Source organism: Somniosus microcephalus, chromosome 3, assembly GCF_052327205.1.
Source record: "Somniosus microcephalus isolate GS21.2 chromosome 3, FLI_Smic_1.0, whole genome shotgun sequence".
In the NCBI taxonomy this organism is placed as follows: domain Eukaryota; kingdom Metazoa; phylum Chordata; class Chondrichthyes; order Squaliformes; family Somniosidae; genus Somniosus; species Somniosus microcephalus.
The window spans coordinates 261,193,885-261,218,450 of NC_140989.1; the positions used below are offsets into that span (position 1 = coordinate 261,193,885).

Below are 24,566 nucleotides of genomic sequence, written 5' to 3' on the forward strand. Positions count from 1 at the left end.
GGAACTAGATGGAATATCTCCAAATTTGCAGACGACACAAAGCTGGGTGGGCGTGTGTGCTGTGAGGAGGATGCCGAGAAACTCCAGGATGATCTGGACAAGTTGGGTGATTGGGCAAAAGCATGGCAGATGCAATATAACGTGGATAAATGTGAGGTTATCCACTTTGGTGTCAAAAACAGGAAGGCAGATTATTATCTCAATGGCAATAGATTGGGAGAAGGAGAAGTGCAACGAGACCTGGGTGTCCTTGTGCACCAGTCGCTGAAGGTAAGCATGCAGATGCAGCAGGCGGTTAAGAAGGCAAATGGTATGTTGGCCTTCGTAGTGAGAGGGTTTGAGTACAGGAACAAGGATGTCTTGCTGCAGTTGTACAGGGCCTTGGTGAGACCACATCTTGAGTATTGTGTGCAGTTTTGGTCGCCTTATCTGAGGAAGGATGTTCTTGCCATGGAAGGAGTTCAGCGAAGATTCACCAGGCTGATACCTGGGATGGCAGGAATGATGTATGAGGAGAGATTGGGACGATTGGGCTTGTACTCGCTGGAGTTTAGAACAATGAGAGGGGATCTCATTGAAACTTATAAAATTCTGACAGGACTGGACAGACTAGATGCAGGAAGGATGTTCCTGATGGTCGGGGAGTCCAGAACCAGGGGTCACAGTCTAAGGATAAGGGGTAGGCCATTTAGGACAGAAATGAGGAGGAATTTCTTCACCCAGAGAGTGGTGAACCTGTGGAATTCTCTACCACAGAAGGCAGTAGAAGCCAATTCAATAAATATATTCAAGAAGGAGTTGGATATATTTCTTAAGGCTAAAGGGATCCAGGGGTATGGGGAGAAAGCAGGGACCGGGTACTGAAATTGGATGATCAGCCATGATCGCATTGAATGGCGGAGCAGGCTCGAGGGGCCGAATGGCCTACTCCTGCTCCTATCTTCTATGTTTCTATGAGTAAGGCAGATGTTGGGGATGGTCACACTGCCATAGTGCAGGGGGAATGGTCACATTGCAATTCACCAAGGGAAGATCACACTGCTACAGAGCAGGAGGTGGTCACACTGCCATACAGCAGGGGGATGGTCACACTGGCACACACTGGGGCCTGTTCGATGACACTTTTGGCACCTCGTTTTTAGGTAGGTCTGGTGCTGCTCCTGGCATGCTCTTCTACACTCATTTAACCAGTGTTGGTTGCCTGGGGGTCAGTCAACAGGTGCGAGGAGAGCTCAGGGACACAGGCTGCATTTTTTGGTTGAGGAACTGGGGAGCTGGCTGGGGGAGGGATCTGACCAGAGCTGCAGACCAGACCAGTGGGTAGATAGATTTTTTCTTAGATTTCCATGTGTATGTTAATCCAAGTTTGAAGTAGTTTGATTTAATCTACGCATAAAGATAAGAAAATAAAATGTTAAATCAAAATGTGTCCAATTTCTCAAATGTACACATACTAAACCACAACATTCAGACATTCTTCTAATGGAAAACATGTTTTATGATGTGGAAACAGTTTCAGAAATTACTGTATGCTCTTTCAATTTATATTGTGTTCAAAATCATTTTGTTTTAAGGTCAGGCTAGGGGATCCCTTCAGCTTGGAGTGGGTGGGCCTGGAGGAAGCAAGCTCATACCTTTGGTATTTCCCTACAAGCAGGCAGAATCTGTGCATCACTTTTTGTTTGGCAGATTTCATTGAATCACATAGTATGGAAGGATGCCATTTGGTCCATCATGCTTGTGCTGGCCCTTTGAAGGAGATATCCAATTAGCCCCACTCACCCGCTCTTCCCCATAGCTCTGAAAATGTTTCCTTTTCAAGTATATATACAATTCCCCTTTGAAAGTTACTATTGAATCTGCTTCCACCACCTTTTCAGGCACTGCATTCCAGATCGTAACTCACTCCACAAAAAAAAATTCTCATCTCCCCTCTGGTTCTTTTGCCAATTATCTTAAATCTGTGTCCTCTGGTTACCGACCCTTCTGCCACTGGAAACAGTTTCTCCTTATTTACTCTATCAAAACCCCACATAATTTTGAACACCTCTACTAAATCTTTCCTTAACCTTCCCTGCTCTAAGGAGAACAATCCCACCTTCTCTAATCTCAACACATAACTGAAGTCCCTCATCCCTCATATCATTCCAGTAAATGTCCTTTACACCCTCTCCAAAGCAATGACATCCTTCCAAAATTGTGGTGCCTAGAACTGGTTCTTTATCCAGCTTTGTCATGGGGTGCATCAGTTTGTACCAGGGCTGAGATTTGAACTTTCCTGGTGCCATGAATAAGATGTGGGTAAATCTGCTGGTGGCAGGGGTCCATTGCTCAGTTGGCAGCAGCCCAAGTAGACACACAGTCAGGTTAAATGGCAATGCTTCATGGCCTCGATCAAGGGCAGAATAGGTGTTGAATTGCACCCTCATCTAATAGGGTAGATTGAAAATTACAGGTTGAGGTATGTGATCCTGGTAATTAGTAACTACGCTGAAATATGAAGAAATTGAGAGTTGTACAAGACCGCCCCCCCCCCCCCGTGTACATACCTGCAAGTACTGTGTGGCCTATAAAAGCAGCATGTACTTTGTTACTCTCTGTTGACCATGACCTGAGAAAGCATGCAAGTTCTTATGCAAACAAAACAAGGAAAAAAAATCCCCGCACTGTCACTGACTTAGTCTTAGTCTGTCACCTAGTGTTTACTGCATGAACTGCTGAAGCAGTCAAAAGGGAATTTGATTTAATATTCTTCATCAAGTAGAGATACAGGTTGGAGGTAGGCAAAAGAATGTTCTAAATGTTTAGATCAGTTCCTGAGCTGGATGATACAACAAGCTCAATGGGCTCTCATTCCTATGTGCTTATGAAAGCACAGACACTGTTGCAATGACCTATATTGTGGGGTCACTAGAAAAATTATTGTGCCATAGAATTGTAGGAAATTGTTGTGTTACTGCTTATTGAATGTAAAGCAATGGGTGCAAAATTAATTTGCCACCTTTTCCAAACTAAAATTTCAGAAACTACTGGGTCAATCTAATATGTAGGGGGGCCAATTCTAAGAGTTATTTTCTGTTTTGAAAATAGTCATAATAATGCATAAGAATAAAAATAATGTGACTTCGTTCATGTCCAGGGGATATCACAAAAGTACTTCACTTCTCAATTAATTTAATTCATTGTCTGTGAACAGCCTCCTTCCCCCCAACCCCCCAAAAAACCTCACATAGCTGTGGAAATAATTATAAAGCAGTCCAAGTTCAATATGCTACAGTGAACAGAAAATTCAACAGTACAGAATTTACTCAAAATCTTTAAAAAATGAATTTCCTTCTTCAGTAATTGCAATCATCATCTGGTAAAGGGCTAGAATTCTCCCTTCCCATCTAGCATGTGGTTGGTACAAATATATCTGTTCATGAATAAATATTGCTTGTGGCCTAAATGGAGTTTCCTCTCCCACCACGGTAACAGAGTTGTTACGCTGTGGGTCCTTAAGGGAGGAGGGAGAAGACACACCAAAATTCAGTAAATGTGGATTGAGTGATTAGCACAGTAACACTCCTGGTTATATGCATAATGGCCAGTATGAGTGGAATAAATATCAGAAGCAACACCTGTTCCTATCTGGGGAGCACAGTAGGTGAGTAAAAGGTCTGCATTATTTAAAAAAACAAAATGCAAGAGCAAAGAAATGTTATGGGAATAGGGAATGCTCAATGCAACAGTGGTTACTAAATGGCATGCCTATAAAGAAACCTTCCCTTACAGGGTACCATGCACAAGAAAGCCTCCCTAACTCATCATACGTGACCTTTCTAGCTTTTTACCCCTCAAATATCCTGATGTGCATTCATTGTTATACTCTTGTATGTCTTATTTTCTTGTCTCCAGAGGAGAAGGTGGCCCATAACCACTGAAAATCTCAGGCCATGGGTGGAGCTGGTCCTCGTGACAATTGACCTCTGACCCTTTAAGTGGAACAAGCCTTGCGGATCCCGAGGAGCCAGGCAGCCAAAGCTGTTAGGGACAGATTTGGAGGAGGGACAATGATAGCTGCAAGTTTGTGTGGACCAAACGAATCATACTCGCATAATAGTTTCGGAAAACAAACACCAACAGGAAACGTGATTAGGCACCTTCAAAACCTACAAAGAATGTAATGAGAAAGGATTAATTAGCAATCTTGTTGTGCGAGGCCCCTTGGAGCGGAGTGATCATAATATGATCGAATTCTTCATTAAGATGGAGAGTGAAGTAGTTGACTCAGAGACTAGGGTCCTGAATTTAAATAAAGGAAACTACAATGGTCTGAGGCGCGAGTTGGGCAGGATGGATTGGGGAACGTTACTTAAAGGGTTGACGGTGGATAGGCAATGGCAAACATTTAAAGATCGCATGGATGAACTACAGAATTTGTTCATCCCTGTTTGGCATAAAAATAAAACAATAAAGGTGACTCAACCGTGGCTAACAAGGGAAATTAGGGATAGCATAAGATCCAAGGAGAGGACATATAAATTGGCCAGAAAAAGCAGCAAACCGGAGGATTGGGAGCAGTTTAGGATTCAGCAAAGGTGGACAAAGGGATTAATTAAGAGGGGGAAAATAGAGTATGAGAGTAAGCTTGCAGGGAACATAAAAACTGAATGTAAAAGCTTCTATAGATATGTGAAGAGAAAAAGATTGGTGAAGTCAAGCGTAGGTCCTTTGCAGTCAGAATCAGGGGACTTTATAATGGGAACAAAGAAATGGCTGACCAATTAAATACATATTTTGGTTCTGTCTTCACAAAGGAGGACACAAATAACCTCCCAGAGATGTCGGGGAACATAGGGTCTAATGAGAGGGAGGAACTGAATGAAATCAGTATTTGTAGGGAAATGGTGTTAGGGAAATTGACGGCATTGAAGGCCGATAAATCCCCAGGGCCTGATAATCGACATCCTAGGGTACTTAAGGAAGTGGCCCTAGAAATAGTAGATGCATTGCTGATCATCTTCCAAAATTCTATAGACTCTGGAACACTTCCCATGGATTGGAGGGTAGCTAATGTTACCCCACTATTCAAAAAAGGTGGTAGAGAGAAAATGGGGAATTATAGACCAGTAAGCCTAACATCGGTAGTGGGGAAAATGCTAGAGTCCATTATAAAAGATGTAATAGCAGAGCACTTGGAAAACAGTGACAGGATCGGACTAAGTCAACATGGATTTACAAAAGTGAAATCGTGCTTGACTAATCCACTGGAATTTTTTGAGGATGTAACTGGTAGAATAGATAAGGGAGAACCAGTGGATGTGGTGTATTTGGACTTTCAGAAGGCTTTCGATAAGGTCCCGCATAAGAGATTAGTGTGTAAAGTTAAAGCACATGGGATTGGGGGTAAGGTACTGTCTTGGATAGAGAACTGGTTGGCAGACAGGAAGCAAAGAGTTGGAATAAACGGGTCTTTATTAGTGGCAGGCAGTGACTAGTGGGGATCGGTGCTAGGACCCCAGCTATTCACAATATATATTAATGATGATCTAGACGAGGGAACTAGATACAATTCACGTATGAACCGGGGTCAAGGCTGTATCGTTGCACCAACGCTCTTCTCAATCTTCCTTGATGCAATGCTCCAGCTCACCCTCAGTAAGCTCCCTACTGGAGTGGATCTAATTTACAGAACAAACGGGAAACTGTTCAACCTCTGTCGCCTCTGGTCCAGATCCAAGGTTGTCCAATCCTCTGTCGTCGAATTACAGTATGCAGACGATGCTTGCGTCTGCGCTCACTCGGAGGTTGAACTCCAAACCATCGTCAACAGCTTCACCGAAGCGTAGGAGAGCATGGGCCTTACACTAAACATCCGTAAGACAAAGGTCCTCTATCAACCTGCCCCCACCACACAGTGCTGCCCCCCGATTATCAAAATCCACGACAAGGCCTTGGATAACGTGGATCACTTTCCATACCTCGGGAGCCTACGGTCAACAAGGGCAGACGTCGACGACGAAGTCCAACACCGCCTTCAGTGTGCCAGTGCAGCCTTCGGTCGCCTGAGGAAGTGTTTTTGAAGACCAGGACCTCAAACCCGGCACTAAGCTCATGGTCTACAAGGCAGCAGTGATATCCGCCCTGCCGTATGCCTCAGAGACAGGGACCATGTACAGCAGACACCTCAAAGCACTGGAGAGGTACCATCAACGCTGCCTCCGCAAGATCCTGCAAATCCATTGGCAGGATAGGCGCGCCAACATCAGTGTTCTTGCTCAAGCCAACATCCCCAGCATCGAAGCTTTGACCATGCTCAATCAGCTCCGATGGACAGGTCACATTGTCCGCATGCTCGATACGAGACTCCCAAAACAAGCGCTCTACTCGGAGCTCCGGCACGGCAAGAGAGCCCCAGGTGGGCAGAGGAAACGCTTCAAGGACACCCTCAAAGCCGCCTTGAAAATGTGCAACATCCCCATCGACACCTGGGAATCCCTTGCTCAAGACCGCACAAAGTGGAGAAGCAACACCTCGAGTCTCTTCGTCGGGAGCAAGCGGAAGCCAAGCGCAAGGAGCGCACGTCAACCTAAGCACCCCATCCACCCGCCCCTTCAACCACCGTCTGCCCCACCTGTGACAGAGATGGTAGGTCCCGCATTGGACTAATCAGTCACCTGCAAACTCATTTTTAATGTGGAAGCACGTCATCCTCGGTTCCGAGGGACTGCCTAAGAGATCTCCAAGTTTGCAGACGAAACAAAGCTGGGTGGGCGTGTGTGCTGTGAGGAGGATGCAGAGAAACTCCAGTATGATTTGGACAGCTTGGGTGATTGGGCAGATACAGTATAATGTGGATAAATGCAAGGTTATCCACTTTGGTGGCAAAAACAGGAAGGCAGATTATTATCTGAACGGCAATAGATTGGGAGAAGGGGAAGTGCAACGAGACCTGGGTGTCCTTGTGCACCAGTCGCTGAAGGTAAGCATGCAGGTGGTTAAGAAGGCAAATGGTATGTTGGCCTTCGTAGCGAGAGGATTCAAGTACAGGAGCAAGGATGTCTTGCTGCAGTTGTACAGGGCCTTGGTGAGAGCACACCTTGAGTATTGTGTGCAGGTTTGGTCACCTTATCTGAGGAAGGATGTTCTTGCCATGGAGGGAGTGCAGCGAAGATTCACCAGGCTGATACCTGGGATGGCAGGAATGACGTATGAGGAGAGATTGGGTCGACTGGACTTATACTCGCTGGAGTTTAGAAGAATGAGAGGGGATCTCATTGAAACTTATAAAATTCTAACAGGACTAGACAGACTAGATGCAGGAAGGATGTTCCCGATGGCGGGGGAGTCCAGAACCAGGGATCACAGTCTAAAGATAAGGGGTAAGCCATTTAGGACAGAGATGAGGAGGAATTTCTTCGCCCAGAGAGTGGTGAACCTGTGGAATTCTCTACCACAAAAGGTAGTGGAGGCCAATTCATTAAATATATTCAAGAAAAAGTTAGATATATTTCTTAAGGCTAAAGGGATCAAGGGATATGGGGAGAAAGCAGGGACAGGGTACTAAATTTGGATGATCAGCCATGATCTCATTAAATGGCGGAGCAGGCTCGAGGGGCCGAATGGCCTACTCCTATCTTCTATGTTTCTATGGAGCCACCTAGTATAACAGCTTTTCATTTGCACTTCCTCTAGATGTACTGTAGCGTACCAAACCAAGATGAACAGAGGAGATGGATGAAGGGAGGCGGCAAGCAGACTTTCACATCTGCCCGCCAACCACATCTTCACCCAAGCCAGCATTCACCTTTTCTTTCTCATTCAATACCCTATGGTTTAAATGGTAAAATTTCTGAGTTAGCAAGTTTTGCCCTCTTTATCCTGTCATTTGCATCCATCCATCAGGTGGGGGGAGGACAAACGCATCTTCTACCGGCACCCACTTCCTCTGGAATTTACAACTTGCATTTATACAACACTTCTCACGTAGAAAAACATTCTAAGGTCCTCCAAAGAAGCCTAATCAGACAAGGTTGAGCACCGAGCCAAAGGAAGAGATATTAAAAGGAGTGACCAAAAGCTTGGTCAAAGAGGTACGTTTTCAAAGATGGTCTTAAAAAGGAGGTAGGTGGAAAGGCAGAGGTGTTTAGGGAGGGAACTCCAGAGCATAGCTCTTAGATGGCTCAAGTCACAGCTACCAATGGCAGAGTGAAGACAGGTGTGGGGGAAGAGGGGAAGAAATGCACTGAGCTGGGCAACAGAGTAGAGGCGTTAGAGGAGGATAATGTGGACAACCATGGCAGAGGCTGTAGGGGGTCGAGGAGAGATAATGCCCCAAGGTCACAGTGGATTTCATTTGTAACTTTCATTAGGGTCATTTCATGCTGTGGCAGAGATAAGAACCTGATAGGAAAGATTTAAACATTTAAGTTTTGAGAAAGATGGGCATGGATTTGGAAGGGGACAAGTTCAAAGACTTTTGAGGAGCAGAAAGGGAGGTTGGATATGGGGCAGTAGTTTGCAGGAAAGGTGGATCAAGGGTAGTGGGGGGGTTTTTGAGGGGATGACGACTGGTTTTGAAAGGGGGTAGTACCCGAGGAAAGAGTGCCATTTACAATGTCAGTTAGCATGGGAGCTCAGAGGGAAGTTGGGTGGTCAGCAGTTGCGTGGGAACGGGGGTCATTGGTGCTTGGGGAAGGTGGGGGGGTCTCATGGACAAAATGAGCTTGGAGAAGGCACAAGGGGAGATAGAAGAGAAACGAGAGAAAGCTGCGGTTTCAGGACTAGGTCATTGGCAGGGGAAAAGCAGCAAAGATAGCTGAAGAGCTGGTCTCAAATGGTAAAAAAAGTCCATGAGCATCTTGCACTTGTTGGAGATGAGGATGGAGGGGGGTAGGGGACACAGTTTAAGATGCTTGGTAGTGTAGAAAAGAAGCAAGGGGTTATATTTGCTTTCCATGATGATCCTAGAGTAGTGAGTGGTTTTGAAAGGATAGTGAAGCCCAAAAGCCGTTGATTTAGCATATTTTAGAATAGGCATAACTGTGGCGTAACTAACTTTCACCCCAAATTCCAAGTTCCTTTGCCAGAACGAATCCAGTTTTGAGCCCCCAAAAATCACAGAATTGCAAACTCAAAGTATCTATTATATCCATTTTTGAAAGAAAGCAACAAGCTAATAAAAAAAAAATCACAAAATCCAACACTGGATTTTCTCAGAAGTTTTTAAGTTTATTGAGGCAAGAACTTAATATTCAAAAAGCCAGACTATTCACATTTGTACAGATGGATGCACCAATGGCTCCCTGGATCTACATTTTCTGTAGAAGCCCCACAATTTCTTGGTAATACACCATTGGTTAAACATACAAACATAGAAGATAGGAGCAGGAGTAGGCCATTTGGCCCCTCGAGCCTGTTCTGCCATTTAATGGGATCATGGCTGATCATCCAAATTCAGTACCCTGTCCCTGCTTTCTCCCCATATCCCTTGATCCCTTTAGCCTTAAGAAATATATCTAACTCCTTCTTGAATATATTTAATGAATTGGCCTCAACGCCCTTCCGTGGTAGAGAATTCCACAGGTTCACCACTCTCTGGGTGAAGAAATTCCTCCTCGTCTCAGTCCTAAATGGCTTACCCCTTATCCTTAGACTGTGACCCCTGGTTCTGGACTCCCCCGCCATCGGGAATATCCTTCCTGCATCTAGTCTGTCGAGTCCTGTTAGAATTTTATAAGTTTCAATGAGATCCCCTCTCATTCTTCTAAACTCTAGCGAATACAAGCCCAATCGACCCAATCTCTCTTCATACGTCATTCCTGCCATCCCAGGTATCAGTCTGGTGAATTTTCACTGCACTCCCTCCATGGCAAGAACATCCTTCCTCAGATAAGGTGGCCAAAACTGCACACAATACTCAAGGTGTGGTCTCACCAAGGCCCTGTACAACTGCAGCAAGACATCCTTGCTCCTGTATTCGAATCCTCTTGTTATGAAGGCCAACATACCATTTGCCTTCTTAACCGCCTGCTGCACCTGCAGGCTTACCTTCAGCGACTGGTGCACAAGGACACCCAGGTCTCTCGTTGCACTTCCCCTTCTCCCAATCTATTGCCGTTCAGATAATAATCTGCCTTCCTGTTTTTGCCACCAAAGTGGATAACCTCGCATTTATCCACATTGTACTGCATCTGCCCAATCACCCAACCTGTCCAAATCATATTGGAGTTTCTCTGCATCCTCCTCACAGCACCCACGCCCACCCAACTTTGTGTCGTCTGCAAACTTGGAGATATTACATCTAGTTCCCTCGTTTAGATCATTAATATATATATATATAGTGATTAACTGGAGTCCTAGCACCGATCCCTGCGGTACCCTTAATCTGAAAGAACTTTAAGGATACTGAGGTGGTATGATTTAGAGCAGTGGTTCTCAACCTTTTTGCTTCAGAGGTCCCCTCCCCGTGCTATAAAAATTTCACGGACCCCCGTAGCACAACACAAGTATTTGTTCTGTATAAAAATTAATTAGTTAGTAATAGCTCTATTACACCTTATGTAAAGAAGAATTTATGAAGTCCTAAATTTACATAAGCAAAATACTGCAGATGCTAGAAATCTGAAATAAAAACTGAAAATGCTGAGCAGGTCAGGCAGCATCTGTAGAGAGAAAGAGAGTTAACATTTCAGGTCTGACGAAAGGTCATCGACCTGAAACGTTAACTCTGTTTCTCTCTCCACAGATGCTGCCTGGCCTGCTGAGTATTTCCAGCATTTTCAGTTTTTATTCTAAATTTACATTATGTACCCATTTGCTGCCCAAGGTATGCTCCATCAACCAGTTGCTTAACAGGAAGTGAACCAGAAGCAAGACTACAACCAGCAACTTGAATTAACAGCACCAGTAATGGCGGAGGTGGCTGGCCCGAGAGAAATGGAGTAATATACAGGGCCCTGAGCGACTTTACCCACCCAATCTTATCGCCATAATTCATTTAGTGACAAAGGCAACTTCCTTCTTTCCTCCTCCCCAACCCTTTCACAAATAGCTGGCAGTATCTCAAACAACACGAGCACCCAGACTAGGCCTATCCGTCTGTCAGAGAAACACATGGCCATGAATATAAAGCTCCAAGCCTGAGGTACAAGAAAAATTGTGATAATGCCTTCAACCTTTTATCAACTCAGATAAAAAAAGTACCAAGATAAATACTGCTGTAAAAGTCAGTGACACACAAAGGGACTTATCTAAGTGTTCAAATGGAGTCCAACAGTAAGAACCTGAATTGACTGCGCATGCGCAGTCTTTGTATAGCTGAGGCTATTCCACTCGTCTCAATATACAGGGGAGACTACTAATGTTTATGCCATCAACATCAGTAATCTCCCCTGTATATAGTTGGGACAAACCAGCTGGTGGACCCCCTGAAATCTTTGAGAGCCACAGACCCCCCAGTTGAGAACCCCTGATTTAGAGAGAAGTGATACAACATGTGGTTAATATTAACTTTTCAAAAGTACATTACTCTAGAACAAGCCAATTATTATGTATAATAGTTTGGTTATAATTTGATAAAGCTTATGAGTGAAAAACAAGTTGAGGCTCTCAGACAGACAAATGGACAACACTGTTGATTAATACTGCTGGAGACACCAGCTTGGAGCTATTGTCTCTGTGCCAGGAATTAAGGTTCGAAATGCAGAATCTTTGTTTATAGAATTTATTAGAGGGCATGATGCTCACAGACAACACATACGACGATGCAAAGATTGTGGGGCACCTCACGTTACAGTTGCTGAGTTTGATCACAGGGCGATCAACATCTTCCCTAACTTCCTTACAATGGTCTCGCTTTTTAAATCGCAGCTAAAAGGTCGTTACATCATACTTCCTCCAATACCTTCACACTTGGTTTTACACCAACTTTCATTAGCTCAGCACTCCAGAGAGTGGGTCTCATAACAAAAGCTGTTGTTAGAAGTACACAAAATAGGGTCCTAAACATAAAATGGACTACTGTATTTACTAAATCCTTTCCTGCTAGCGTTCTTAAAAATCACCATGATAGAACTCATGTACTTGTAGTGACAATTAAAAATGTAGTGCAATCAGCATTCATTTTTCCAAGAAATATTATGCTATAAAAAAACGTTTTTAATTCATAAACAGTTGACGGATTGCAAACTTGAAACTGTACTAAAGTGCACCGTGCATGCACAAATGCTTTATGACATTTCATATTTTGTGACCAAACTATAGTAGTCAAAAATATTGATTCTGCTTAGTAATTTTCTTCCACAATAGTTTTCACATAATTTCCTTGTTTGATTTTTTTTTAAATCTTTATTTAGCAAGGAAACTTAAAACATTGTATTGGTCTCATACTTCAGAGGTTTGTTAGATTCAGCTCAATTTGACAATAAGCTATGACAGGTAGCTTTACTTGATGATCCATTTATTACATATAAAATCTATCATGTCTGGCAAGTTTTTCAACTGTAGAAACTCAGGATGCCTGTGCCTTTAAGACATTTTAAGTATTTACAGCCTTGATTTTCCTTTACTGCGTATAAATGCATTGTTTATGTGTCAGTTGAGTTTCTTTTTTCCTTCTATTGGCAACAGTCACAAAAGTAAGCTGTATATTGTGCACAAAGCAAATCTATTTTTTTCCCAAAAAAGTTTAAATTTATATCCAAGTTTTTTGAAAGTTTGTTATGGATATTATATCAGACACTATTTATGAATTCTGCACATAATCTGCAGCAAGCTATTAAGGCACTGAGTGCCTCTGGTGTTTCCCCTGAAACACTCTAAAGTTTGAGAAAGGAATAAAAATACAGAGCACATGCTCAGCAGTGTTATAAATGACTGATGAAAATTAAAATAAAAAATATAGAGCAGTTGCTCCTCCCCAGTCTCTGCTGAAATATCAAAACTCAGAAGAGGCGAGGAAGAGGGAACAACAGACCAAACCCACTTTATACCAAACCCATTTTATACCGAGAAGCAAACATTCTCCAGGGCAATATCCTTTACTGACTTCATCAATGTTCCATTCACTGATTTTTTTTTTTTTTTTTTTACAGAATAGAGGATTTAGGTGTGGTAATGAGCCCTAGAAAAATTATCTTCAAAATTAGTTGCAGAGAAATGTTATCTAAGACTAAATACTCAGCATTCATAGGACAATTATATTCTCTTAAAGAATGTAAATATAGCAAGGACTACTTTAATATAAAATATTCCTCCTATCCAAGTGTTAAAATTTTTTTAAATACCTACTTTGTAGAACACATCTGAAATGTTTTTTCTTTCCCCCTCCACCTGCCATTTCAGTTCTCAGCTGACCTATGGAATGCAAGCAAATCGCATTGATCAGTCGCCCTTTCATAACCTAGAAGCCAATTAGTAAGGCTTTAACTGAGAAACTTCAGTACCTTCTGAATACATGTCAAATCTGACCATCAACCAGAGGACAGAATGGCTTCTCCTGCAGCTGCTTGCTGACAGCTCTTGTAACTGACATCAGTTTGAGTTGTTAACCAAGATAGGCATGTAAATTTTTGTAGAGCTACCCTCAACTCTGCAGGTTGGCAGGACCTTGTACTCATAATGTGTGTGAAGTAAAATCAAAAAGGTAGATGTTCCACGTTTTGGTGCGATAAGTTATAATTCCTCAAATTAAAGTTTTATTCTCAATACTGTACTTCTTGCCACTTATGGATTCCTCTAAGTTTTCTTGACTGTGCATTTTTCCTTCTTTGCTAATCTATATTCCAGATTGTTTGTATTTTTATGGAGGGAGAAGCTCATTTTTAGAGGCGTCTTCATATGGTCTATTTTATTTTTACTTTCCAGATAGTTTATTAACATTTCTTATTCCTGGTTTTTAGGTTATTTTGATTGATAGTAGTTTCTCATAGCAGAAAAGATGGCATTTCAAATGGTATATGTTTCTCATATCAATGCTATAAATTTATTTCCAGTATAAGAGAAAGGTTTCTACTTTCTTTTCAATGGGACTGAAGGGAATGGATCTCGACTATTACGGAGTCTGATGCCAAGATATTTCCACCAGTCACAAGAAGTAAAGCAGCTATATGAAGCAGGTTGTCTTAGGTGCAAATTTGGGAAAACTAGGTTCTTACTAAAATGCTTCTTAAAGAATCAGGCATCCCTCAGATTTTTCAAGCTGCATAGTTAACTTAATAGTATGTAGAATATAACCTTTAAGAAGGTAAAGCTCAGCCGTCTATCTTTTCATCCTCCTACAAGAATGAAGACATTATGGTCAAACAATAAATATGATCGGTTTAATATTAATCTTTAATATTAATCTTTGGATTCAAATAGTTTAATGTTTAAAATCATTCAAGTCATCTTATAACTGGTGCTGAAGCATAATTTCAGTTATATACAATAACCAAGCCTTGCACTGTCACTCAGAAATCAGACTGGAAGGACAGGAAGTAAATGCAAACATGACAAATGCCCCCTTTTTAAAATACATTATTATAATATACCTGGGGTACCAAAACGTGGATAATCGGAGCAATCATACCAAATTACAAACATAATTTGTAATATCAAATTACTTTTGACTTAAGTTAATTTTTTTATGTTTCTGTATAAAACTACAACTCTACAGAGGGTGAATTGTTCATTATAATTAATGCTCTGCATTGGAAATACTTTGTACTGGTGTACCCGTGTCAAGTCCAAGTAAAGTTCCAAGATATGATTGGTCTCTTGGATCTAACATTTGATCAGCACGAACCGGATGCACAATATTGGCAGGTTGTGGAGTAAGAGTGTACTTCTCCAGAAATTCAAGGTCTGTAGCTCTTTGATAATCAGTCTGCTGAGGAGGCTGGTGGGAGTGAAGGAGGCCGAGAGGTTGTGAAGCCAAAGTTGCAGCATGTTGGGTTGCATCAGATTGGACAGTAGCATCAGCAATCCGTACTGGTACAAGTGTTACATCTCCATGAACGTTCTGAATTGCTGTTTTGCTCTCTGCTGAGTAAACCTTATTTTGATCCAAATATGGTTTAGCATCTGTTTGGTACATTTTGCCATCTTGTGCATATAGCAACTGCTGGGATACCAGTTTCACTTCAGAAGCAGCCATAACTGACTGTTCTAAAGACTTAGTGCCATGAACATGATCCATATGATACTTCAGCTTGTCTTTCCGTTTGAATGTTGCATTGCAATGATGACAGTTGAAGGGACGAGCATCAGAATGAATAACCATGTGTTTTGTTAAAGTCTTCTTAATTCGAAATGCTTGGTTACAAACTTGGCATTTATAGGGCTTTTCACCTGTGGTAAAGAAAACACCTTGGCTATGTTTTAATTTGAGCCTTAAAAGGTTTCTGACATGATCAGATCAATTTGTCATCATTAACCTATTCAGCATTATTGTTTTCCAAAAGGGAAGTCACCACTAGCACTAGAGCTTATCTGGAATAAGGTTATGTAGTCAAACCCAAACCAAATCAACTCAATTGTGTAAAATTAGAAGAACTCAAATATAAATTCTCAGGACTCTCGCTAAAATCTTTAAGGAATCTAAACTGTTAAAAGCAGAGTGAGGGGGGAATTTTATCAATGGGGGCACATTGGGGGCGGGACCACTGCTTGTCGGGTTTCAGTCCCGCCCCCAATGACGTCTGGCCAACCCACGCTATTTTCCCTTGATTGACCTTGTTAAGGGAAAGCTGGTGACAGAATGTTAGCATATGACGCTTCATCTGTCAAAAATTGAGAAACTGTCAAACACTGAATCTCTGTTCTTTGGTGAGTCCTTGTACTCAAGACTCACCAAACCTCTTTCCTGAGCAGAAATCAGATGGCTGTTGCATCGGAGAATGCAGCAGCCATTCTGTCATCTCTGTCTTGGAGATGAGGCACTTCCGGATCCCCAAGGGTTGAAGCCTGCAGGAAGAAACAAAAGTAAGGAAACTTTTTCTAATACTTTTCACTCACCTCCCATACTTACCTCTCCACACTTGCACCCATCACTCACCTCCACAGCGCACTTTTGGACCCCTCTCACCCCTGCAGACCCACTGCTCGCCTCGCTGACCCTGGCAGGGTTTCTCCGACGTCGGGAAGCCCACACTTGTGTGGGTAAAAGGAGATAAGCCTCTTAACTGCCTGTTGACTACCTATTAATAGGCAGTTAATTAGCTGTAATCCCCTTCCCGCCTCGAGGAGACGGGTCCCAGTGCGAGTCGGGGACCCGCCTCCTGGGAAGATGGCACAGAGGCGGGTTGGGTACCAACTCCCAGTTTCTGCCATTTTCCTGGCAGTCCCGCCTCCAAACCCGCCTCCCCAGGGCTGGCAAAATCGCCCCCAGATACTTTCCAGAAGTGATGGCATACATCTCTGCATGAAAGGTCCAATTCCTCCTTAGATGTTGTAGGAATTTGAGCTTAAAAATCAAAAAAGGACTCTGTACCCCCAAGACATTAGAAATACCAACAATTTGACTTTTTCAGAATTAGTAGTTGACAGCTTCATGTAACACATTTGTGCCAGTATATACACTGCACAGTGAAACTTGGGATTGTACAATTTTTTGTAATGCTAAATAAAAAGCTATTACGTTTTCTCAAGTCATAATGCATTACAGAAATCACAGAATCACAGAATCTACAGTGCAGATAGAGGCCATTTCGGCCCATCGAGCCTGCACCGACACATATCCCACCCTATCCCCGTAACCCCACGTATTTAATCCCCTAACACTAAGGGTCAATTTATCATAGCCAAATCAACCTAACCTGCACATCTTTGGACTGTGGGAGGAAACCGGAGCACCCGGAGGAAACCCACGCAGACACGGAGAATGTGCAAACTCCACACAGACAGTCGCCCGAGGCCAGATTTGAACCCGGGTCCCTGGCGCTGTGAGGCAACAGCGCTAACCACTATGCCACCGTGCCCACCATTCTGTCTCACAAGTTGCAAGGTAATTGCAAATGCATATCATGAATTTCTGACACAGTTTTGCACATTTCAGTGATAAAGGGCTTTGGGTTATGTACATGTGTCAAGGGGAGTGTTGAATTTTGGATTCAGCTACTACATGGTCCTAAGAGGTGCTCAAGGGGCATGGAGGTTCTGGGACCTCTCGTCAATGCTCTTAGGCTGCCTTCAGTTGAGAGTGAAAAGAGGTAATAGTGAGAGTCTGCAGGGGATTGAGCAGAGTGTGCTTGCAAAAAGGTTCCCTGCATCTTCTGGTGCCTTTCCATCTGCAGGCATAACCCATGTATCTTTCATTTGGGAGTGGAAAATAGTCCACAGATGGGGGGGGCTGCACTATGGGACATTTTCAATATGGTTAGTCTGCACTGGAACTTATAGGGAATAGCAGGGTCCTGGAGGTAGCGTCAGATATAAATAGTGTATGATCTGGAACTTACCTATAAGGTTGCTGGAAGGATATAATTTGACCATTGCAGAGCAATTTGCCCATCCAGTCAAGAGCCTTCTCATGCCAAGAGCTGAAGTCGCTCGCAGTCAGCATGTCTGGGAGGTTGAAGCTGCATCACTGTGGTGAGAGGGCTGACAGGTCCAATGACAGATCCTTCATCCACAATACCTTACAATCTTTGCTGAATTTCAACATACTTAATCTGACAATTGAACAGAACCCCCAGGATGCTCGCTGCTTAGCATCAATGAACCGAAATATGTCACGGTTTCTGTCATCATCAGTCCACAATCTCCAGACCAAGAAACCATTACAGCCTTGGTAAATCCAAAGAAGAGCTGAACCTCCATAAGAACTGCATTATAATCTATGCTGATCTTGGTTCTGCACTGCTGCAGAGATGCTAAGCATGAAATGATAATGTCTATCCTCCAGAACAAGGACATTAAATATAAGACATTACATTCCAACAAACTAAAAGACATTCCTTACTGGGTGCAGCACACAATGTATATCTAAGAAGCCAGATGTCTGAACCAAGGCTTACAGATCACTGCAGTTGCCTTTTTCAAACTTCTCATTTTAGCAGGTAGCTGTCCAGGTATGTTATGAAAATTAATTTAAAGGTCTCATCCTACTATCACTGTGCTTTCCATGAAAGGGGGAGAATAACATTCAGGAAAGCCACTGTGGGAAATGTAGAAGGGTCTGTGTTTATGCATAAATGTTAGGGAACCTGACGACCAGCTACGTGTGGAATGCAAGTGTTTGCTGATCAAAATGGCCACACCTAGGCTCTTGGATGAGAATAAGGCTGTCAGAGTTGAATTAAGGCATACTGTAATGCTTGTCATCATAAGATACCACGGCTCAAACAATGTTCTTGAACAAGTGTTTGTAATGTTCATAATAATACACTAATCTATAATATTCCACATTGCAAGTTTACAGAATGCCAACAGACTCTCCAGTGGCATAGCTCATTGAGTTGGAGGAAGGATGTCAAGGTCTTGGAGAGGGTGCACAGGAGATCCTACTAGAATGGTACCAGGGATGAGGGACTTCAGTTATGTGGAGACACTAGAGAAGCTGGGATTGTTGTCCTTAGAGCAGAGACAGTTAAGGGGAGATTGTGATGGGTGTCGATAGAGTAGATAGGGAGAAACTGTTTCCACTGGCAGGAGGGTCGGTAACTAGATGATACAGATTTAAGGTAACTGGCAAAAGAAAAATAATTTTTTTTTTTTTTTTTAAAAACACAGCGAGTTATGATGATCTGGAATACAACGTCTAAAAGGGGCGGTGGAAGCAGATTCAATAATAATTTTCAAAAGGGAATTGGATATATACTTGAAAAGGAAAAAAATGCAGGGCTATGTGGAAAGACCAGAGAAGTGAGACTAACTGGCTATCTCTTAAAATGTTGGCACAGGCATGATGGGCTGAATGGCCTACTTCTGTGCTTTATGATTCTATAATAATACAAGAGGAAACGTAGCAGCATAGAGATACAGATCATTTGGACTTCAGCATAGGGAGCATAATATCAAATGTTGCCAACACAAAAGTTGAGAGCTTGTCAAACAAATAGGAACAGACATGAAGATACAGACCGATAAGGATAATAGGTAGACAGGTGGCTAATATAATTTAATGCAGAGAAGTGTGAGGTAACGCACTCTGGAAGAAAAAACAGGAGTGGGAGAACGTACTCAATGGAAAGATGTTGAAGCGAGAGACCTAGAGGCACAAATACTTATCTCCCTGCACTGTCATTTTCAAGGAATTAAGACATAAAAAGGCCAATAGCATTATGGATTTTATAAACAGTGGAACAAGTTCAAGAGCAAAGAGATGATAAAATTGTACAAATCAATAGTTAGGCCACAGTTAGAGTACTGTATGCAGTTTTGGGCATTGAAACGTAAAATGCATACGGCTTAGATCCACCAGCGTGACACGGAATGAGAAACTGTAGTTATGAGTAGGGACTTGAAATACTAGGACTATTTCTACTGGAGCAGAGAAGGCTAAGAGGAGACCTAAATGAGGTTTTGAAAATTATTAAAAGTCTTGATAGGGTGATAGGCAAAGACTAATTTCTCTGGTTGGAGGGTTAGTGATAAGGAGTTATCAAATTTAAATGGTCACAAAGTTTGAGAGGAGAGGGGTTAGGAGAAATTGTGTTACATAAAAAGAGCTCTTAGTGCATGGATTGGTTTGCCACAGAAAGTAGTTGGGACAGAGACCACTTCTTTTAAGGGAAGAGTACTTAAATATTTGTTGCAGAGGGCGATACAGAGCTATGGGGACAGCAGGGCAGTGGGTTTAGTTTGGGATTGCCTATTCTGCTTATCAGTCTGTATCTTCTTGAAGTCTGTTCCTATTTGTTTGACAAGCCCTCAACTTTTGTGTTGGCAATATTTGATATTATGCTCCCTATGCCGAAGTCCAAATGATCTGTATCTCTATGCTGCTAGATTTCCTCTTGTATCATCATAGAATCATTCGGCCCATCAGCAAAGAGTCGACACACACAGAATGGGCCAAAGGGCAATTTTCTGTGCCATATGCTTTGTTGGTTCTATACTTCACCAAATCTCAGAAGCTTTACATACTATTTGTGGGAGGTGAAAGTAAGTTTCTTTGCAGGCAGCCACAACAGTCCCATATTTATTAAGTCAGAACTCCTTTTGACTGGATGGTTGAGCTTCTTGAAGTTAAAGGATATTATTTGCCATCTACTATGGTGAGGGTTAGTTTCGTTTATTAACTACTTGGTATCGTGAGCATATCAATGTATGCTGATCTGTGGGTTGGATGATTATACTGGTCCTCCTATTTGGCTTAATATGTACATGGTACCCAAGAACATCAAGTGATGCTGGTGAGTTTGTGTCAGGATGTACGAGGTTTCTCCCTCGGGGAATACCACTGTTAAGCTGCAGGAGGTTCTGGGTGCTGCAAAATCTTTGGCTTTTGTCTATATGAACATTTTGGTGGCTTCAAGAAGTCATTCCTTTTAGCAATGTTTATTACGTAGGTATAGTTTCCTTATTTTACCCAGTATTGTCGCAGAGTGGGCCACAATGCAACTGAGCACCTGATCATCTAAAGTATTATTTTTTTCACTCTGGAAGCTGTAGTTCATGCTTTAATTTTTATTTATATAGATATATTACTTCAACAATTCTACTGATATTTTGCACATGAAATGTTACTTTTGTAGGAGTCTCAAATATAGACAAGAGAATTTGAGGTGAGTCCTCAATGATATCGATAAAATAGAGGGAGAGAGAAAAAGATTAAACTGATTACAGCTACAATGGATGTCAAACACATATTATCAGGATACCTGAATGTGTCCTAAAATGCATATCCAAGCTTGATTTCCCTTTAAATTCTTTTTTGCATACTTCACACTGGTGAAGAGTAGCTTTGTACCTGTAATTGGTATAGAAAATTGTTAGAGATATTTTGTTGCCTTCATTAAAAAAAACTTACTTTAAAACTCAATTGCTATTAAAAAAAAGTTTATTCCAGATCAATTATAATTTGCACCACTTTAAAAAATTATAAATACTTTAATGATGAAAGACATATCTAAATTGTTTCCATTAACAGCACGAGTCAGTGTTCTTGCATTTTATATTTTTTTTCCCAAAAGCTATCTGTGAAAATTGCCACAGCAACATTTAAGGAATTGTATCAATAAATTTCGTAGCTTATCAGGAATACGACACAGCAATTCAGCCCTCTTTGACTGTCACATTCTCTAATTACAACTTCTAGTTTCACCCACTAAGTGTTTACTTCATCATTGGTCTGCCCAAGGTATACCCATGCTAGATTGGATCTAACTTCCACGTGTATGCCGATGACACACAGCTTTGCCTCTCAAACCCTTAATTTCCTCAGTGTTGTTAGATTTCTTGTCCGACATCTAGTCTCTTGGCTCCTGACATGAATCTGGTCATTCATGTAGAAATGACTTATGAAGTAATACTGGGCGGCCTGGTGACGCTGTCCAGAGAGAGTATAAATACTCGGGCATGGGCCTAGCTTGCTCAGGACATTCTTTAATAGGAACTAGTGAAGGACATAACTAGATCTCCATGTTGAAAAACAGTTGATTAAAGCCTTGTTTAATACTCATACTAAGTGCCTAGTAGTTTTCTTACGTCAGCTCCTACCCAAGACTCATTACCATCTACTGTCTACTGATTCCATCCCCCTTCTCAGCCACTGCCTCGGGCTGAATCAAACTGTTCGACTCTCCATCAAAAAGACCACCTACTTCCACCTCCAAAGCAGGGAGGGAAGAGATAAGGTAGAGGGATTATGGGAGGTAGTTCCAGTAGGCTTAAGAAGCAGCTGCCAACAATGGAATGAAGAGCAGAAAAATGCCAGAAAAGCCAATGGTGGAAGCTAGTGACTGAGGTACATGGAGATACTCGAAGTTGAGGGTAAGGATCTTCAAATTGATTCATAGTAGCACGGGGAATGAGTGGAACCAAGTAAGGACTGGAGTAATGGACATGTGGGGCTTTGAGCTGGTAAGAACATGGTTAGTAGTATTCTAAATGAGTTCCAGTTTGTGTAGGGTGGTTGCGGGCAAGCCAGCAGGAAAGCATTATGTAAGTTGAACCTTAAGGTAGGAAATACTTGGGTTAGAGACTCTGTAGCAATATAAAAGCAGAGGCAGAGGCAGGCAATGTTGTGGAAGTGGGAAAACTATTGATGACAAAGCAGATATGAGAAGGAAGCTCAGCTCAAGCAGCGCACCCAACTTACACATTGCCAGACTTAGCCTAAAGGTGGCACTCAGATATGAGATGGAAGCTCAGCTCAAGCAGCGCACCCAACTTACACATTGTCAGACTTAGCCTAAAGGTGGCTGTAGTGTCCGTGTGTAGATAAAGACACTGAAGACAGGAGTTGGTTCATAGGTATTTACTAAGCAAGTCTGGGGGTGGGGGGGCTTTCTAAAGGATATACACAATACACAGGCTTATATAGCCCAAGTGGCAATTACCGGCATTACGCACACCTGGGGCTCTTAAAGGCACATACACCATAATTGCTCTTAAAGGCACATACACCACAATTCCTCCCCTTCTAGCTAACTAGTACATCATATTTTAAGTAATTATTAATTACATGTTATATGCAAAATAATATACATTGCTGTATTAATTAATTATAAGTTAGTCTCTCAGGAGGCTTCCTGACTCGGTCCGGATAACGCCTCGGGGGTGTAGTAGTTTCTGGTGGTGTAGTAGGCTCTTCTGGCAAGGCTGATTTGGCTTGAAGGCCAGTGTCGGGTTCATCGGGCTCCAGTATCACCGGATCGGAGGTAGATATGGGTATCTATAGAGTGGTGGTGTAGGTTGTCCCTTTTCGGATTACTTGATGATTTGGTCAGCATGGCGCCTTATTATGCTGTCTCCAATGTCCACGGTATACATCAGTGGTCCTAATCGTGTGCAGATAGTTCCAGGCTGCCATTTCTCGGTACGGTAGTCCCGGGCCAAAACCGGTTGGCCTATCTGGAAGGCCCTAGTTGGCCTTTCATTCATGCCCTGAAACTGCCGGTTCTCCACGTCCCTTCGGATGTTGGGCTTGACCAAATCCAGCCGGCATCTTAGGTTTCTATTGTAGAACATCATGGCGGGAGTTTGGTTAGTAACCATATGCGTTGCATTCCTATATGCAAATAAGAAGTTATCCACCTTGTGCTGAAGTTTTATGTCTTCATTACCCATGGCCTTGATGGCCTTCTTGAAGGTCTGGACAAACCTTTCAGCCAATCCATTGGTGGCGGGATGGTATGGGGCGGACGTGTAGTGCTTTACCCCATTGTTCTTTAAGAACTTTCTGAATTCTTCGGACACAAATTGCGGTCCATTATCAGAACATATCTGCTCCGGCAGCCCATTCCTGGCAAATATGGTCCTTAATACTGTGATGGTTTTTTCCGTGGTGGTGGAGGACATCTTTATTACCTCCGGCCACTTGGAGTGTGCATCAACTGCGATGAAGAACATTGAGTCCATAAATGGACCAGCAAAGTCGATGTGCACCCTTTGCCAGGGAGATGAAGGCCACTCCCATGGATGTAGAGGGGCCTGTGGCGGAGCATTTTGGACCTTCTGGCATCCTAGGCAGCTCTTGGTCATGTCTTCGATGTCTCCATCGATACCTGGCCACCATACAAACGCCCTAGCTAGGTTCTTCATTTTCACTCCACCCAGATGCCCCTCGTGAAGCTCCTTTAGCACTTTATCCTGGAGTTTGGGTGGAATCACCACTCTGGATCCACACATCAAGGTTCCTCGGCACACTGACAGCTGTTCTCTTCTTTGCGAGAATGCTGGCAACAGTGGTTCGCCATGTGCTGGCCATCCCTTCACTGTTAAATCGTAGACCCGTGAGAGAGTAGGGTCATTTCTTGTCTCCCTTTCAATGGCAGAATTTGTCACCGGTAGACATTCCACTATGGTAGAGTGGAATATCTCTACTGGGTCTACTGTAGGTGCCTCTTCTATCGTTGGCAACGGTAGGCGTGATAAACCGTCAGCATTCCCATGCTGTTTTGACCCTTTGTATTCAATGTTGTATTGGTGTGCCCCTAGAAAAAGGGACCACCTCTGTAGTCTTTGTGCCGTCATAATGGGGACACCTTTTTTAGGGTTGAATATGGAGATGAGGGGTTGATGGTCAGTCAGCAAGGTAAATTTTTGTCCGTGTAGGTAATGGTTGAATTTCTTCACTCCCCATACCAGGCTGAGTGCTTCCCTGTCTATCTGAGCATAGTTACGCTCAGCTGAGTTCAATGAGCGTGACGCAAAAGCTATCGGCCGTTCCGAGCCATCAGGGAATCTATGGGACAATACCGCTCCTATGCCATAAGGGGATGCATCGCACGCCAGTCTGATTGGTAGTGATGGGTTGTAATGAGCCAAAATTTTCTCGGATGTGATTAAGTCTTTACATTTATGGAAGGCACGTTTACAGTCTTCGTTCCATTTCCAAATCACTCCTGTCTGTAGAAGATCATTAAGAGGGTGTAGAATAGTTGATAAGTTCGGTAAAAATTTATGATAGTAATTTATTAATCCCAGGAATGACCTTA

At 42.7% G+C, this 24,566-nt stretch overlaps 1 protein-coding gene across 1 annotated transcript in view; it reads right to left on the reverse strand.

The window, feature by feature from the left end:
• Positions 1-11,693: 11,693 nt before the first annotated feature.
• Positions 11,694-24,566, reverse strand: part of zbtb41 (zinc finger and BTB domain containing 41) — a 53,507-nt gene continuing 40,634 nt past the window's right edge. Inside the window, exons 10-11 of the mRNA XM_085982394.1 lie at positions 20,787-20,875; positions 11,694-15,312 (exon numbers count right to left, since the gene is read on the reverse strand). Coding sequence (XP_085838520.1) covers positions 14,660-15,312; positions 20,787-20,875 — 742 coding nt within the window. The 3' untranslated portion in view covers positions 11,694-14,659. The remainder of the gene's footprint in view (positions 15,313-20,786; positions 20,876-24,566) is intronic.